At 44.8% G+C, this 14,659-nt stretch overlaps 1 protein-coding gene across 1 annotated transcript in view; it reads right to left on the bottom strand.

Moving 5' to 3' along the window:
- Positions 1-14,659, bottom strand: part of ABTB2 (ankyrin repeat and BTB domain containing 2) — a 193,224-nt gene that overhangs the window by 45,676 nt on the left and 132,889 nt on the right. The window contains exons 2-3 of the mRNA XM_034769699.1: positions 8,491-8,637; positions 5,409-5,619 (exon numbers count right to left, since the gene is read on the bottom strand). Of these exons, the coding sequence (XP_034625590.1) occupies positions 5,409-5,619; positions 8,491-8,637 (358 nt within the window). The remainder of the gene's footprint in view (positions 1-5,408; positions 5,620-8,490; positions 8,638-14,659) is intronic.

The raw sequence follows: 14,659 nt of genomic DNA, 5'->3' as shown, positions 1-14,659 counted from the left end.
GCTGTTGGTCGCCTTAGTAACAAGTTTAGGAACCACTGCTCTGAGCCATACTGACATCAGCAAGGGGAAAAAACAGGGCAGGAGCTTGGGGAGTGAGCCACACCTCTGTTTGTTCTTCACACAACGAAAATATGTTGATTGCTGTGTGATCTTTGTGAAACCCAAGAGATATGAGTGCCCAGTGCATACTCATTTTTGCCAGTGACTAAGGCAGATGTGTTCTGATATGACACGCGTGAGCTCTGACGCCCTCAGGCAATCTGGGATTTGTTGCTATGCAAAGACGTTTTACTCACATCTCAGATCCTTGTCTAGTGGGTTTGCCATATTTCACAGGTGTGGCACTTTGCAAATTGCAAAACACCTCCCCAGATGTCTCATTTGGCACAATGCAGCAGACAGTATTCTGCATGTGCAGAGGATGAGGCCAAGATGGGGTTCAAAGTCAGTCATGTAACAAACATGACGTTTTCAACAGGGACAGTGTTTCAAGGCTTTTTACTTACTGATGCCTGTTTTCACTCTCCTACTCAACCTCTTCACTGCTGCCTTCTGCCTTTGGACAGGAATCAGAACATCACAGAGCCTCATCACCAGCCAACAAGCTTCCCCAGGTTTCAATGTGAAAATATACACTGGAGTCCTAAATAGGAGGCTCCTGCCACTTTGCCAACCTGCAGAGAGGCTCCCAGGCTTCTCTCACTCCCACATGGCTCTCACTATCTCTACCCCTTCATTTACTGCCACCACTTTTGGTCTCATCAATTTGGCTGCTAAGGGAGTTACTTACCATGGACAAGGAGGTGCAGTTTGTATGTTCTTGTGAATGGAGGTGGCCTAAGTGTGCAGGCCACTTGCATGGGGATTCTCACACGCAGTTTGCACTTCCCCTTTATATGTGCATTCTCGCAACCCCTCACATACACATGCATTGCACTCAGAATGAGTTGGTTATAGGGTGCTGAGTAGGGTGACCAGATAGCAAGTGTGAAAAATGAGGATGGGGATGGGGGGAGGGGTGTCATAGGAGCCCATATATATATAAAAAAAAGCTCCAAATATCAGGACTGTCCCTATAAAATCGGGACATCTGGTCACCGTAGTGCTGAGTCTGCATGTATGAGCAGCTCTGTAGTTTGGCAATATGTTTTTAGCACCATTTTGATAGCCTTGACATGACAGCAGCCATCAGGGATGGTTTTTAGGATAGTGAATTATATATTCCCCCCAATGTCAGAGGAAAGCACTAAAAAGTCCTTTCCAACCCTGATTTTGCAATGATTTTCATAGCATGCCCCTTCGTAAGTGTAACGGGTGGCATAAAACGTATTGACAAAGCACTCATCTGATAAAGCAAATGGCTAATAGGTTGTGAGCTTTGAATGGGCAACAACAATTCCCACTGAAGTAAATAGGAGTTGTAGGTGCTCAGAGCTTCTCAAAATCAGTCCTGAGTTTACATGACTAGACCTGTAACTCTAATAATCGTCTCCCTCCTTGCTAAATTTAGGGCTTTTTAAAAACATTGATAGATTTTGCATGGCAGCCCAGGAACCACAGCACAAGCAATTGCAAAGCATTTCAGCATTATTGTCCAGGTTCATGACTGAGATTTTTCATTAGAAAATAGCCCAGATTTGCAGTACACATTAAAAGCATATTCCAGAGCGACCATAAATGCACAATAGAGCAATGCAGAGTTTGAAGCTGATTTAGCACAGCTCAGTAAAGAATAAAAGGGCTGGCTACACAGCTTTGCCAAGCCAGAGTAGATGAATCAATGCCTTCATCTATCACACTGCGCCCTGGCACACTCACATGCAACCTCGACTGTCTTTTCCCTTTAGTTGGGAATGAATAAACAGACTCATGTACAAAGTGTCCCCAGCAATATTTACCCCACTAGCCATGTTAAATAACAGGGATTGGAGTTAATGGGGTATGACACATACAAACATATCCTGGAACAGATTCCATGTGGGGTTGGAAGTTAGTTGCTGTTGGTATATCTGGCCGTTTGATTTACACAGGTTCCATCAAAGTTTGAAGCCATTTAATCTGGTGTATTCAGGCTCATGGGTTTTTTCCCTAATGCCAAACTTTTGATTTTTTAAAAATTATCACTTTTAATTTCCTGTACACCTAAGTCTCGATCCGAAGTAAGTGGTGGAAATATTCCAAAAACCTGCTGCTGATGCAGCATCTAGTATTGATTTAAACATAAAATAGACATACAGCTTGCATTGAAATTTTGATATTGCATTCTCTAACCCAGCTCTGGGGATCATAGAAGGGATGTAGGCGTGGAGGAAAAGTGGAAAACTGGGACGGCATTCATGTTTTAACCCACATCAAACTCTGATCAACTACTCTGACTGGGTATGTCTACTGTAGTGTAGACGTACTCTGCGTGACCTTTTCAGATTAGTAGGACAAACAATGTGGCCAACTTTGCAGTTATTACATTTGCATCCCCTTCCCTATTTTAACCATGTAACTTTTTTCTTTATCTTTCTAGATAAAACAACTTAAAATGAAACCTGCTGCATTCCTTATTTCCTCTTATTTCTATCACAAGCTCACACTGGTTCTCTCCAGTTGCTTCTATTCCCACCAGACAGATCTTTTTAAGGTTGTAGTTTCTTCTAGAAGAGGATCAGTCATCAGTACAGGGAGAATTATTATTTTGGAATAGAGTAGCATAGCACGCCAATCAAACTGAGACCCCATTGCGGTTGGTGCCACACAAGAACGTAGTAACAGACAGTCTGCCCAGATGAGCAAAGGAACCTTCCTGACAGTCTTCTAAGGGGTAGGGTTGTGAGGGGATTCAAGAGGGAACATCTTTCAGACTGAGATGTGCATTCTGCTTTCCCCATCAGAGAGATTTATAATTTATAATTGTGCTCTCTTCATTTGCCGTTTTTTAAAATCTATAGGCTGAAATTACAGCAGTTGAGGTTTGGATAAAGTGACCAGATGTCCTTTTCCCCCCCCCCCAAGACTTCTGCATTCTGTCCTGGAAACCTGGAACCAGGAAATGGGACACCCATTTTTATGTTCAGCTTCTCCCTCACCCATGGGTCCTGCTGTGGGCTCTGCTCAGAAGCTGTTATCACTAGTGCCTGGGGAGAGCAGCTGCAGCAGGCTTGGAGGCACCACCCATCACCACCAGGGCTTGGCCAGGGGCACTGGGACCACCATCAGGCCTGGAGGAGTGAGGCCTGGCTGGCAGCAACACTCAGGCTTGCAAAAGTGCGGCCTGACAGTGGCACCAGCCTAGAAGGTGATGAGAAGGAGTGAATGCATGAAATGGGCTGCTTCGTGTCCACACTGGGAAAAGGGGGGGGGGGGAAAGAAAGTCATGAAGGACCCTGTCTGCGGGTGTGAGGAAAGGCCAATTTGTTGTGATTTATAAACTATTTTCTCTGTTAGTGTTATTAAAGTGACATTCAGCTAACTTTTAAAAATGACATTAGATGTTAAATTTGTTATTTTATTATTTTTAAGTGAGAAAAAAATTGTAAGTTAAAAACATCTCTTTTTAAATTAATGGGAGCTTGAGAGTGATAGTAGAAACTGTTTTTATCATATCGTTATGGCAGGTGTCACTTGGTGGTGCTGTTACACACAGTCTTCCAAGTTCTTAGCCTGCAAGCAAATTTTGGACAGGCTGACACGTAAGTCTTGGGAAGCTGTGCCGGGTTGTTGTTAGTTTGGATTATGCAAGGTTGAATATAGAGGCAGCTTGGGTAGACAGGGAACCGTGTGAGCAGGTGAAGAATTTGCTGTCTGCCTTGGGCTCTGATAAGAATACATTCTTGAGGCAGAGTTGCTCCCTGGGAACATCCTTGGGCTGAGATGCCTAAAAGAAGGGACTGCCCTGCATGCTGTTTGACCATCTCATCCCAGGACTGGCGAATGTGTGCAAATAAAGCAAATTTACATTTAAGAGTATATCCGGATTCCATATCACCGATTTCTCTTTCACTGGAGAACTGACCTATAAGGCCCTGGACGTCTGCTGCCACTCAGCACAAGGGGGACACTGGGGTCAGTGGAGGACATTGGTGTTGGAATAAGGGGCCGCAGTATTAATGAATCTGTGGCAGGTATCATCCCTTCCCCTGCTCCTGTGCCTGACGGATGACCTGCGTTTTCATTCTGAGAATGTGGCCACCTAGCATGGGAGTTGGAATTTAACACGTTGCAAGCCTAGGATGCTTCTCAGCCAGAGATTGCTCTCAAAGGGGGCAAAGGGAGATGCTGTGTGCCTGACTTTTTGCCAGGCTCACAATGCACCACACAGTAGAAGCCACATTAACATGTCCTGGGTACAGCTGGCCAGAAACTGGAATTCCCGTTCCATGGGACATTCAGAAATTTTAAAAAATAATAATTCCAAAACGGAACAAAAATGAAATTTCAACATTGTTTGTGGAATGTGAATACCAAAGTTTTGTTTTGCTGAAGAGCTGGGAGACTGGAAGCCCTAGCTCGGGAGCAATCCATCTGGTGGGCTGCCCCGAAACCAGGGACCCTGGGAACCAGGAACACAGGAAGCCCTAGAGGTCCAGGCTGGCAAAGAGCTGCAAGTCTAGGAGCTGGACTCCCAGGCTCCCCATCAGCCTGCTAGGTGGGCTGCTGAGGAGCTGGGTGGGTGAGTCAGCAGGAACCCAGGCAGGTTTTGAAACCTGGCTGCCAGGCAGGGCTGTGTCAGAAACCTGTGTGGTTTGTGTCAGAATTTAGTCAAAAATCAATACATGCCCACAGAACGTTCCAATTTAGACAAATCAACCTTTTCTAATTAAAAAATATTCCATTGGAAAATTTACAACCAGGTCTAATAATAAGACTACTTGCAGAGACAGGTACTGCTTGGCACGAGTAAGGGTGGCCCTTTTGTTTTTATTTGGGTATTGGCTTCTTGTGCAAGTTTCCCACGTACTAGACACGTAGCAGCAACTGAAATAAGTCCCCGGAAGGGTGGTCATAAATCCCTCTCAGGCTCTCCACTGCAATCAATCTTCCTATTCCCAAGAATGATGACAATCATTAATCAGTGGTATTGAGAAGGTAACGTTTTCTTTGGTAAGGTCTTTACTGCTTTAGGACGCCACATGCACTCCTGGCAATGGCCCTAGACAAGCCTTGCTGACTATATACAGTATATGTCTTGCTCGGAAAAGACTGTCTGAGAAAGCAGCTTGCTTCCCAGCTCCAATTCTAACACTTTGTAAACTTGGCAAGGCTAATGACACATGCTGGCTGGGCAGCAGGAATAACTGATGCCTGATAGATAACCTCCTGCAAACAAACTGCACTGCACATAAGCCCTGAGCTATTCTGCAAAAGGAGGCCTTGTTGGCCTGACTTCTTTACTGCTAACAGTTAACAGACTTCCCTACCGTTCATTGTTCAGGGTCATCCTTGGCGGATCCAGGTTGGGGTTCTCCATGGACTCCATCTGAGGACAGCGTAGGAAGTAGTAGAGGGTATGGAGGGCATCAGGGGACCAGGTAATGGGCTGCTGTTGCCTGGTTTGCCGGATAGGGCTCATGCCGGGGCGGAGGGTGGTCAAACATTGCATGTGGTGCATTGCTCGCGATACCAAGTCACCTGCACAAAAGGGGACAGGAAAAGCATTTCTGAACGTTCATCCAAACCCGTATGCTTATTTTCTCAGCCAAATAAACTCACTGGCAACTGAGAAAGCCTTCTTTGTGTGTAATTATTATTTACCCACTAAGCCAATAGGCAGGTCCTGGAGCTGCCATTTTATAGTTTATTGCAGTGGTTCTCAACCTGCGGCCCAATTAGCACAGAGCTGCGGCCCATGCGACATCCTCAGGGCCACACCGGTAGTATTGGATGCAGCCCACATAACACATTGTGGGCCACATATGTGACCCACAATGGTAAATAGGTTGAGAACAACTCGTTTATTGCAATGGAAATTTAATTTCCTTTTAAATTCCTAGCCATTAGACAATGGTAGAATTAAACTACTATTTCAGTTGCTAAACTTGCCCGTCATCAGGGATAGGTGTGATGACTTTGCATTATTTTTTTTCTTTGCTATTTCAATGCTGTTTCTTTTCTTCTGAAGCCACATCCATGGGTTCTTACCTGCCTTTGGCTAATGAAATACATTTTGTAAGATCCTATGTCAGCACTGGGTTGGGAACATAATTTATGCAAGGGGACAGAGGCAGTGTCCAGGTAGGTTGCGTGTTTTGGTTCTCCCTGTCCTCTACATGTTATGAGGCCAGACCAGTTCCCTACATTGGAGCCATCTGATGCCACCTAACTAGCCCTCAAGTCCCAGCTTTCTGCCCAGGTTCTTATGACAGAGAGAGGGAAAGCCTCTGTCCTAGCTGGAAGTCCCGTCTTGTTGGTGTCTGCTTCTCTTATCCTCCTCACTGTTCTATAGCTGAAGATTGCTTCCAAGGAGTAACAACATCCATCTCCCTTATTAAAGGGTCAGTCCTTATATTTCTAGCTCTCTGATTTTCACAGATCTTGCTGGAAGTCTCTCTCTGATGCGGATAGAGGTCTAAACCCAAGGAGAAAGCATCCATCCGAGCTGCTCAGTTCTTGGGGATTCTGAACCCTTGTCAACCTTCCTGTGTCAATACATTGGAAGACTCCCTGACCAGGCAACTGGGAGAGGGAAAGTTTATGTTACACAGCTGCTATTAAGAAGATACTAACCCTTCCCCCTCAGAACAGGAAGCTGCCATGGGTTAGCACCTGCAGAGAGCACCTTTGGCTATATAAATCCCAAGTGTTCTTCATTTGACACTTGCTTTAAACATAGCACACACCACATTACAAACACTACAGTCGCCTGACAGAATACCACTACTGTTACAATTTACAGTAGTGGTATTCCTGTAGCACTAGTCTGAACCACTACTATAGAATATTATATATGCATAGGATCTATTTATTCCCTGGGAATCTTCTGTTGCTTTATGTTCTACAGTCCTCTAGAATCCTCACAGGAAATGTTCCTCCATTGTGTTCTATGATTACAATGCTGGGAAAGGATGGAATTGAAAGAGCCACCAACACCAAGCTGGGTCTGAGATGGCGCCGTGAACTTAGCCACACAAAATGTGAATTCATCCCCACCCCAACTCCCAGTGCAGTTCTTAGGATGTTCTTAGGCTAATCCACTTAGGTCTAACAGCAAAAAGACCAAGTTTACTACGATGCCTCCAGCGGAACGCTTTAGGGATTGATATTACACATGCTGGGGAAACACATGGCTACTGTATGTCTGAGCATTATGCAGTTATTAGTGAGTCAGATCGATGGGGTGTTAAAACCTCACTTTGCAACGTGAAGCTGTGCACTCATTCTTTGCATAGTAAATTCATTTTACAAGTAGACTCCAGAGAGGAAAAAACCTCCTAATGTCTCTGCCTTTCCATTTCTGCAGCTCCTGAATCTTTCCCTAAGACCCAAACATTCTTACAAGAGTCCTATGCATCTTCTAGCTTTGGTGCTAATCCTGAATCCCACATGATCAGAAAAGAAATGCATCTGGAATTCAAATTTTCAGCAAAGAATAACATCCCACTCCCTACTTCTTTGGCAAGCTCCAGACCATATTTTAAAATCAGTAGGTGACTATATCAGGACATCCATTCACTAGACGTAATGACTAAGCTGGCCAAAGCAGGGACTAGGAAAGAGGGAGAGGAAGCTGCATTCAATCATGGGCCCATGCTACAAATGCTCCCTTGTGTTCCAGCATAAATAGAGGTGTGTTAAAAGAATTTGAAAAACCTCAAATTAAGGCAAGTTGCAAAATAAATGGTGAAACCACAAGTTCTGGGCCTGGCCAGCCCCTGATATTCATTAGCCTTCAGATGACGGGGACTGGGACAGTGGTGCCAGCAGAAATTTTGCAAGGAAAAGCAGGCCAGGAAAACACAAATCATTTTGGTTTATTTTAAAGCGGCACTATCACGTAGTTTAGGCCCAAACTCTGGGGTTTGTTCACAAAAAACAGATTTACCAAATTCATTATATTAGAAGCATTTTCAGGATTTCCCTTCTCCCCATTTTTATAATTTTCAGTTAAGCAAAAAACTTTCCCCTGAAGCATCAACTAGTGTACAACTAGAAAGTGAACTTGTGGCCATTTGACTAACTGCTGTCAATCTGGTGCTCTGACATTAGGCTGATGAAAGCCATTTAAGCACCTACATAGCTAGAAACAGATCTTTCACCAGCATTGAATTCACTAAGACAAAGAATAAAATGCTGGAAGCAGGACATTTTATGCATAAATTAAGCATAAAACATCCTAGTGGCATAATCTGATTTCCATGAACAGCACCCTGAAACAATTACATTTTACATAACATGGAACCAATGCCGCTCATGCTGAAGCCAATGACAAAACTGCCATCGACTTCAATAGCAGCTGGCCTCATATTTTGTTTAAACAAACGATCAGTTACAGCTGAAACTCACTTAGTTCTGAGATGCTTCCAACACAAGTCGCCAAGAGAGACTGTTCCAAGGTTCGGAGCTCCAGCTGGGCATAAGCATCGGCCCGTCCATCACTGCTTATGGAGCCATCATTGTAGGGGCTGAAGTAGGCAGGCAGAGACAGCACACCTGGGGAGAGCAGAGAACAGGCCTGTTACAAGTGAAATCACAGGGGCAGGGGAATACTCCACCATTCAGGGATGGATGGAAATACTGAAAGCACTGATTTCTGTTTGTAGTGTGACTGGGGAATGCAATGCATGCTGCTCACTCAGCCACAGCGCTCAGAAGGTCTTTGGAACCAATTAGTGCTGTTGATTGGCAGAAGCAGAGCAGCTGGGCTCTAGGGAGCAAATGCAGATATTGTTTGCAGCCTGTAAATGCTGGAAACAAGGAGTTTGTAAAATTATTTTATTGTAAAATTACAATAAAAGCTTTGGAGAGTCTAAAGAAGCCTTTAAAGATATGTCTACACAGTAAAAAAAAAATCCCACAGCAGTGAATTTCAAATTTGGGTCAACTGACAGGCTTGCATTTCAGGGCCAAAAATAGCAGTGTAGACGTTTGGGCTTGGGCTCCAAAGCCCTCCCCCTTGCTGGGTTTCAGAGCCCGGGCTCTCGCCTGAGTATCTACTCTGCTATGTTTAGCCCCGCAGTGCAAGCCCAAGTCAGTTGAACCAGGCTCTGATACTCACTGCTGTGGGTCTTTTATTTATTTAGCTGTGTAGACATACCCTAAAACTGTATATGCAAAAATGAGATTGTGTGCCCAGAGGCTGAACTTGCATAGCTGTAATCAGATTGTTGGATGCAATGACCTGATTTTTAGGATTGCTGAGCATAATTGCCAAGTCCAGCTGAGGTAGGATTACCATATTTTAGTTTTAAAAGAGGAGGACAGTCCACGGGGCCCCGGCGCCACCCCAACTCCGCCCCTTCCCCAAAGTCCCCGCCCCAACTCTGCCCCCTCCCCTGAATGCTCCTCCCCCTCCCCTGCTTCCTGCGAATCAAATGTTCGCTGGAAGCCTGAAACAGGGAGGCAGCAGGTAGGCTGGGGCTGGGTGCGGCGCGGCCCAGTCCGGCCCCCCTGGCCAAGCGGCTCCCTTTGGTGGCCAGCTGGCCCAGGCCAAGAGGCTCTGGCCCCGGCATCTCCCGCCTGGCTCGGCTCGGGCCCTGGGGCGCCAGCCCCCGGCTGAGCACCACCAACCCTGGCCCCAGCCGAGCACCCCCAGCCCCGCACCCCTAGCCCCCGGCCGAGCACCACCGGGCCCTCCCTCCCTATTTTTCCGGACATGTCCGGCTTTTTGGGATTTCCTCCCGGACGGGGATTTGAGGCCCAAAAAGCTGGACATGTCCGGGAAAATCCGGACGTATGGTAACCCTAAGCTGAGGTGAATGGGAACTGAAGATTCTCAGCAGCTCTGAAAACCAGGCCATTAATGATCTCATTTGGACATCTGACAGCAGGCAGTTTTGAACGCACACGTTTAGATTTTTTGTGTGTATGTGCACATTTGGGCATGTAAGATTACTCTTGGAAGCTGATTTTGAAAAACTTGCCCATAAAAGCATTTATTTGCATTTCTACAAATGACCGAAATAGAAAGTTCGATTGGAAACACCTCTCCCTCTGTCACACACACGCACCCTCTCGCTCTCCTCTCTTTCTGGTCGTTAAGCATGTTTCTAAAAACGTTTCACTTTCTTTACAAGAGCATTGATGTAAAATGACTAGTTGGGTCAATAACATAAAAGTAATTTATATAGTGGTGATCAGAACCCACAATCTGCTTTGTGTATCATTTCACAGTTCTTCCTTTGTCTATAACAAAACAGAGCCAAATTGGGTGAGAGTTTGGTGCGACTGGAAGCGAAGGGCGTGAGTACCGTTTAGAACCTGTCATAATATCGCAAGCACTGAGCGAGCTTACGCAGGCAACTCAACCATTGCACTGGAATCCTTATGTGCAGCAGCTCCCATAATTCCACTCCTGAATCTATCACACAACTTCACCATTGTATCTCAACCCAGACCTGCTGAATTCCTTGCTATTCCAGACCTGGGTCCGCATACACTTCTCTTCCAGCATACCTCAATCTTGATCTGTGGCACCCTAAGCTATTCAGTCTTTTGTCCCCACACAGCTCTGCTAATGCAATACCCCAGCTGTTCCAGTCCGAGGTGTAGAGAGTACTTCATTCTAATTCTGCAGCCACCTCCTGTCATGTCAGTCCCCTGCCTCCCCATCAAGCAGATAATTGCCAATTAACCTGCACCACATTGGGAGAGCTTTGTTACTTTGTCTTTATGTTTTCTTTTGAGATTTTATACAGAATTGATCTCTTCCTCCCTCTCCCATTCAGCGGGACACATCCTCTTCGCATCCTGCTCAGTGGCACAGCCAACGATTGCATCAAGAACTTCCTGGATATTCTGAGGATAAGGGAATGATTTATCCTGCTGTGTCTCTGCACTGTACATCACTGTTAACTAATGCAGAAAACCCTGCCAATGGTCTCTAATCTGTTTAATTAGGAAGCTCAAGTTCTAAGAATTAATAGAAGCAACATATGCAAACTGGAAGTGCCACTACACTGCACCCCTACACAGCACTACACTACCCCTATACAGAGCGTGAGCCCATTTTCCTTCTCCCAATGCTGTAAATTCAATCCATATGCCTTTAAATGTCCTTTCATAGGATTAACATGGAAAAAGGAAATGGGCTGATTTGTTAAAAGTTTCAAATGGAGCACATAACTCTACAAAGGTGGAAACAGAAATGGGCACTTACATTAATAAAATGGGCGGGGGAAAAAACGCTTTCGGAGCAGATCACCCCCCTTCCTACCCCTCCCCGCCCCCGCTTTCCCCCCAATGGTTTCAACTGAAAGTTTGTTTGTTTGTTTGTTTTACTTACAAATAAAGATTTTGTAGAATGATTTAAGCTGGGCAGACAAATCAAGCAAATTTTCTCAGCTTTTCAGGTTATGGCTTGGCAGTTGTGGATAGTCGGAAATAAAAGTGATTTATTAACTGGGAAAAGTACTTCATATCTGCCCACAAAAGATAGTAGTATTAGAGGGTAAAATATTTAGGGTCTAGTGCTTCTGCTGGCTAGGAGGGAGGTATGCCTGTTACTTAAGTGGGAGATGAGAATGAAATTAAGTCCTTAAGGCCTGATCCACAGCCCATTGATGTCTGTGGGGGTATTCCATTGATATAAATGGGTTTGGGATCAGGCCCTTAAGACACAGCAATAGCATTTATAAAGTGTGTTTCCTGTTAATCTAGCAGTGTGTGTGTTTTTCACCATTGAAGGGTACCGAGTCCCTGACAGAGTCCTGAGAACCATCCCCTATCCCCCTTTTGTAGCCTCCCCTTTCTGCAAGGCTCCATAGCATAACAGCCATCCTTCTGAAAGAGCTTCCTGTGTGGCACATCAGCACCCTTCCTTAACTGGCCAGAATAATACATCCCATTCCCCCAACAAGCAACAAGCTTGCTGGCATCTGAAACACTTTGTGGCCTGGATGAAGGAAGCGAAAGGCCAGAAGCCAACTTCAACGTAAACAACTGCAAATCCATTGACATGAATCTCCTATATCTATTGCCATATAGGGCCTGTGATACATATGTGAGCAATTCTGATTCTCTTCATTAGCGAGCAGTGCACACATGTACCCGTCTTTCATAAGGGTCTCATTTTTACTCATTACTGCATTTTACACTCACTGCATTCTTTCTTGGAGATGAATGGGTCCTGTAATGGAGAGGAAGAGCGCTTTTGCTCACAACATTTCAAGAGACTAACAGGAGTGACTGACTGGGCAGCGAGTACAATATTCGCCACAGCTTGTTTTACAACCTACTTTACTGCGTTAATTTTGGTACTCCTTCTGTAGTCCACATCACTTCATGGGAGGTAGGGAAGTACTGTTAGCCCCACTTTGCAGATGAGGAACAGAGTCCCAGATGGATCTGTAGCCAAACTGAGTCCATTAGAGTTGGACTCGTGTTACTGGGAGCCAAATTTGATCTCGTATCTTTTAACTACAAGAGTCAAACATGGTTTTCATGATGGATAGAGTCAACTGCACTGCAACACGCTATTCTAACTTCAGATATCAGAAATGTTCTGTAGCAGAGATAACAACACAGTCCCACCCAGAAGTGGAATAATTTTCTGAAATAGTGTTAATTTGACAAAAAAGCAGAAACTCAGACAGATGCTTCACTTCACTTCTCAGAGATGTGGACAATGTATAAATCTCACTCCGAGCTGGAGATGCTGATGGTGATTCTGATTTGGTAATGTCACATGCTTTTACATACCACTGGGATATGTTATTATGAATGGGTCAGACTGTGAACACCTTATTCACCTTACTTTTGTATCATGACTTTGTAAAGGTGGAAGTGGAGCATATGCTAAGTGGTTAGAAAAGGAGTTAAGAGTGGCTGTGCCACTCACTGACTGCCAACCTTGGACAACTTGCATCACCTCTCTGTGCCTCAGTTTCCTCATCTATAAAATGGGGCTAATTGTGATTACTGATGTTAGAGTAGTGCTATAAATCTTAATTAATATTAGTAAAAGTGTTTTGAGATTTGCAGATAAAAGAGAATATTTTGCATTTTTATAGTAAGTGTAAATTGTTCTGATTCAATTTGTAGGGCCTGTTTATGAATTTAGATTTGGCTTTATATATTTTTATTGATGGTTATATTGATTTTGATCAAAGCTAACTAAATAAGCAAAATATAACTCAATTAGATTAATTTGTGCCTGAACATTCTCTTTTTACTTGCAATCTGGGAGTAAAACTACAGTTGACATGAATTTCAAGGGTATATTTCCCCCACAAAACAACAACCCAAAGCAACCTTTAATTACTATGCTGCAAAGATCCATCAACAGCTCACTTTGTTGTCTAGAAAATATTTTTTTCTTGTATGGATTATGTTGTGTGCAGGGCCAGCTATAGGCACCAGCTTACCAAGCAGGTGCTTGGGGCGGCCACTTCGGAAAGGGGAGGCACGTCCAGCTGTTCGGTGGCAATTCGGCGGACAGTCCCGCCGAATTGCCGCCGCAGATCGCGATCGCGGCTTTTTTTTGTTTGTTTGTTTGGCTGCTTGGGGCGGCCAAAACCCTGGAGCCGGCCCTGGTTGTGTGACTCTCATCCATTCCTGGCCAGGCCCTGGTATTCTGGCCACAAAATTATATATATATTTTTATTGCCAAAGAGATTAAGGAGCTAATCCAACTCCCAATGATGTCAACATAAGTCTTTCTACTGATTTCAGTGTGGGATGGATCAGAACAATTTAAGCAGCAACCTTTTCTGACATTCCTGGGAGGTAGCACTACACACAGCAGCCCAACTGAAAGCACCTTCATAGTTCTGTGATCAAGGCAAGGTGTAACAACAGTAATTAGTTCCTGGTATTTCCATAGGTTTTGAAATAGCAGCTGGGAATAAAGCAAGATTTATTCTACCTCACTTAATATACGAAATCTGTTCCAGGGCTCTTAAAAGGCAGTTACTGGGTGGAGTTCCAGTAAGCAGTTCTTCAGAATGAAACTATTCTGCTAGCCTGAAGGTTTTTGAATTGTTGTCTGCAGGGCCAGCTCCAGACACCAACGTAGCAAGCAGGTGCCTGGGGAGGCCAATGAAGAGGAGGGCGGCACGTCCGGCGGCGGGGCCGTCACTCGCTCTGGGAGCAAAGGACCTGCCTCCGAATTGCCGCCGATAGCAGCTTTTTTTGTGTGCGCGCGCGCTTGGGGCGGCAAAAACGCTAGAGCCGGCCCTGGTTGTCTGTAATCTGATGCTTTTTAAAAGCAGATTGCAGAAGCATTTTTCCAGTTGAGTTGGTTCAAGGGACCAGAAAACAAAAACCGTTCACACCATTCGACATCTTGTTGCTTTTAGTGGTGCAGTGGGGATGCTGTTATAGCTGCTGGGCCGCACTTTCCAGGCAAGCTGGTCATGCAACTTTGCAGTTTCCACCTGATGTGGGGTTTGGTTCAAGCTCAAAGCTCAGTCAGGTTTGTAGAAAGGTTTGAGAACTTTGCGAGTGACTCTTGGGCTGAGTTTTGAGTGAAGCTGGGATAATTTACTGTTTGGCATCAAAATCACGTGACAATTAT

This window comes from Trachemys scripta, chromosome 4 (assembly GCF_013100865.1).
Source record: "Trachemys scripta elegans isolate TJP31775 chromosome 4, CAS_Tse_1.0, whole genome shotgun sequence".
Lineage (NCBI taxonomy): Eukaryota > Metazoa > Chordata > Testudines > Emydidae > Trachemys > Trachemys scripta.
The sequence above is the reverse complement of the archived record's forward strand: the minus strand, read 5'-3'. Positions and strand labels throughout refer to the sequence as shown.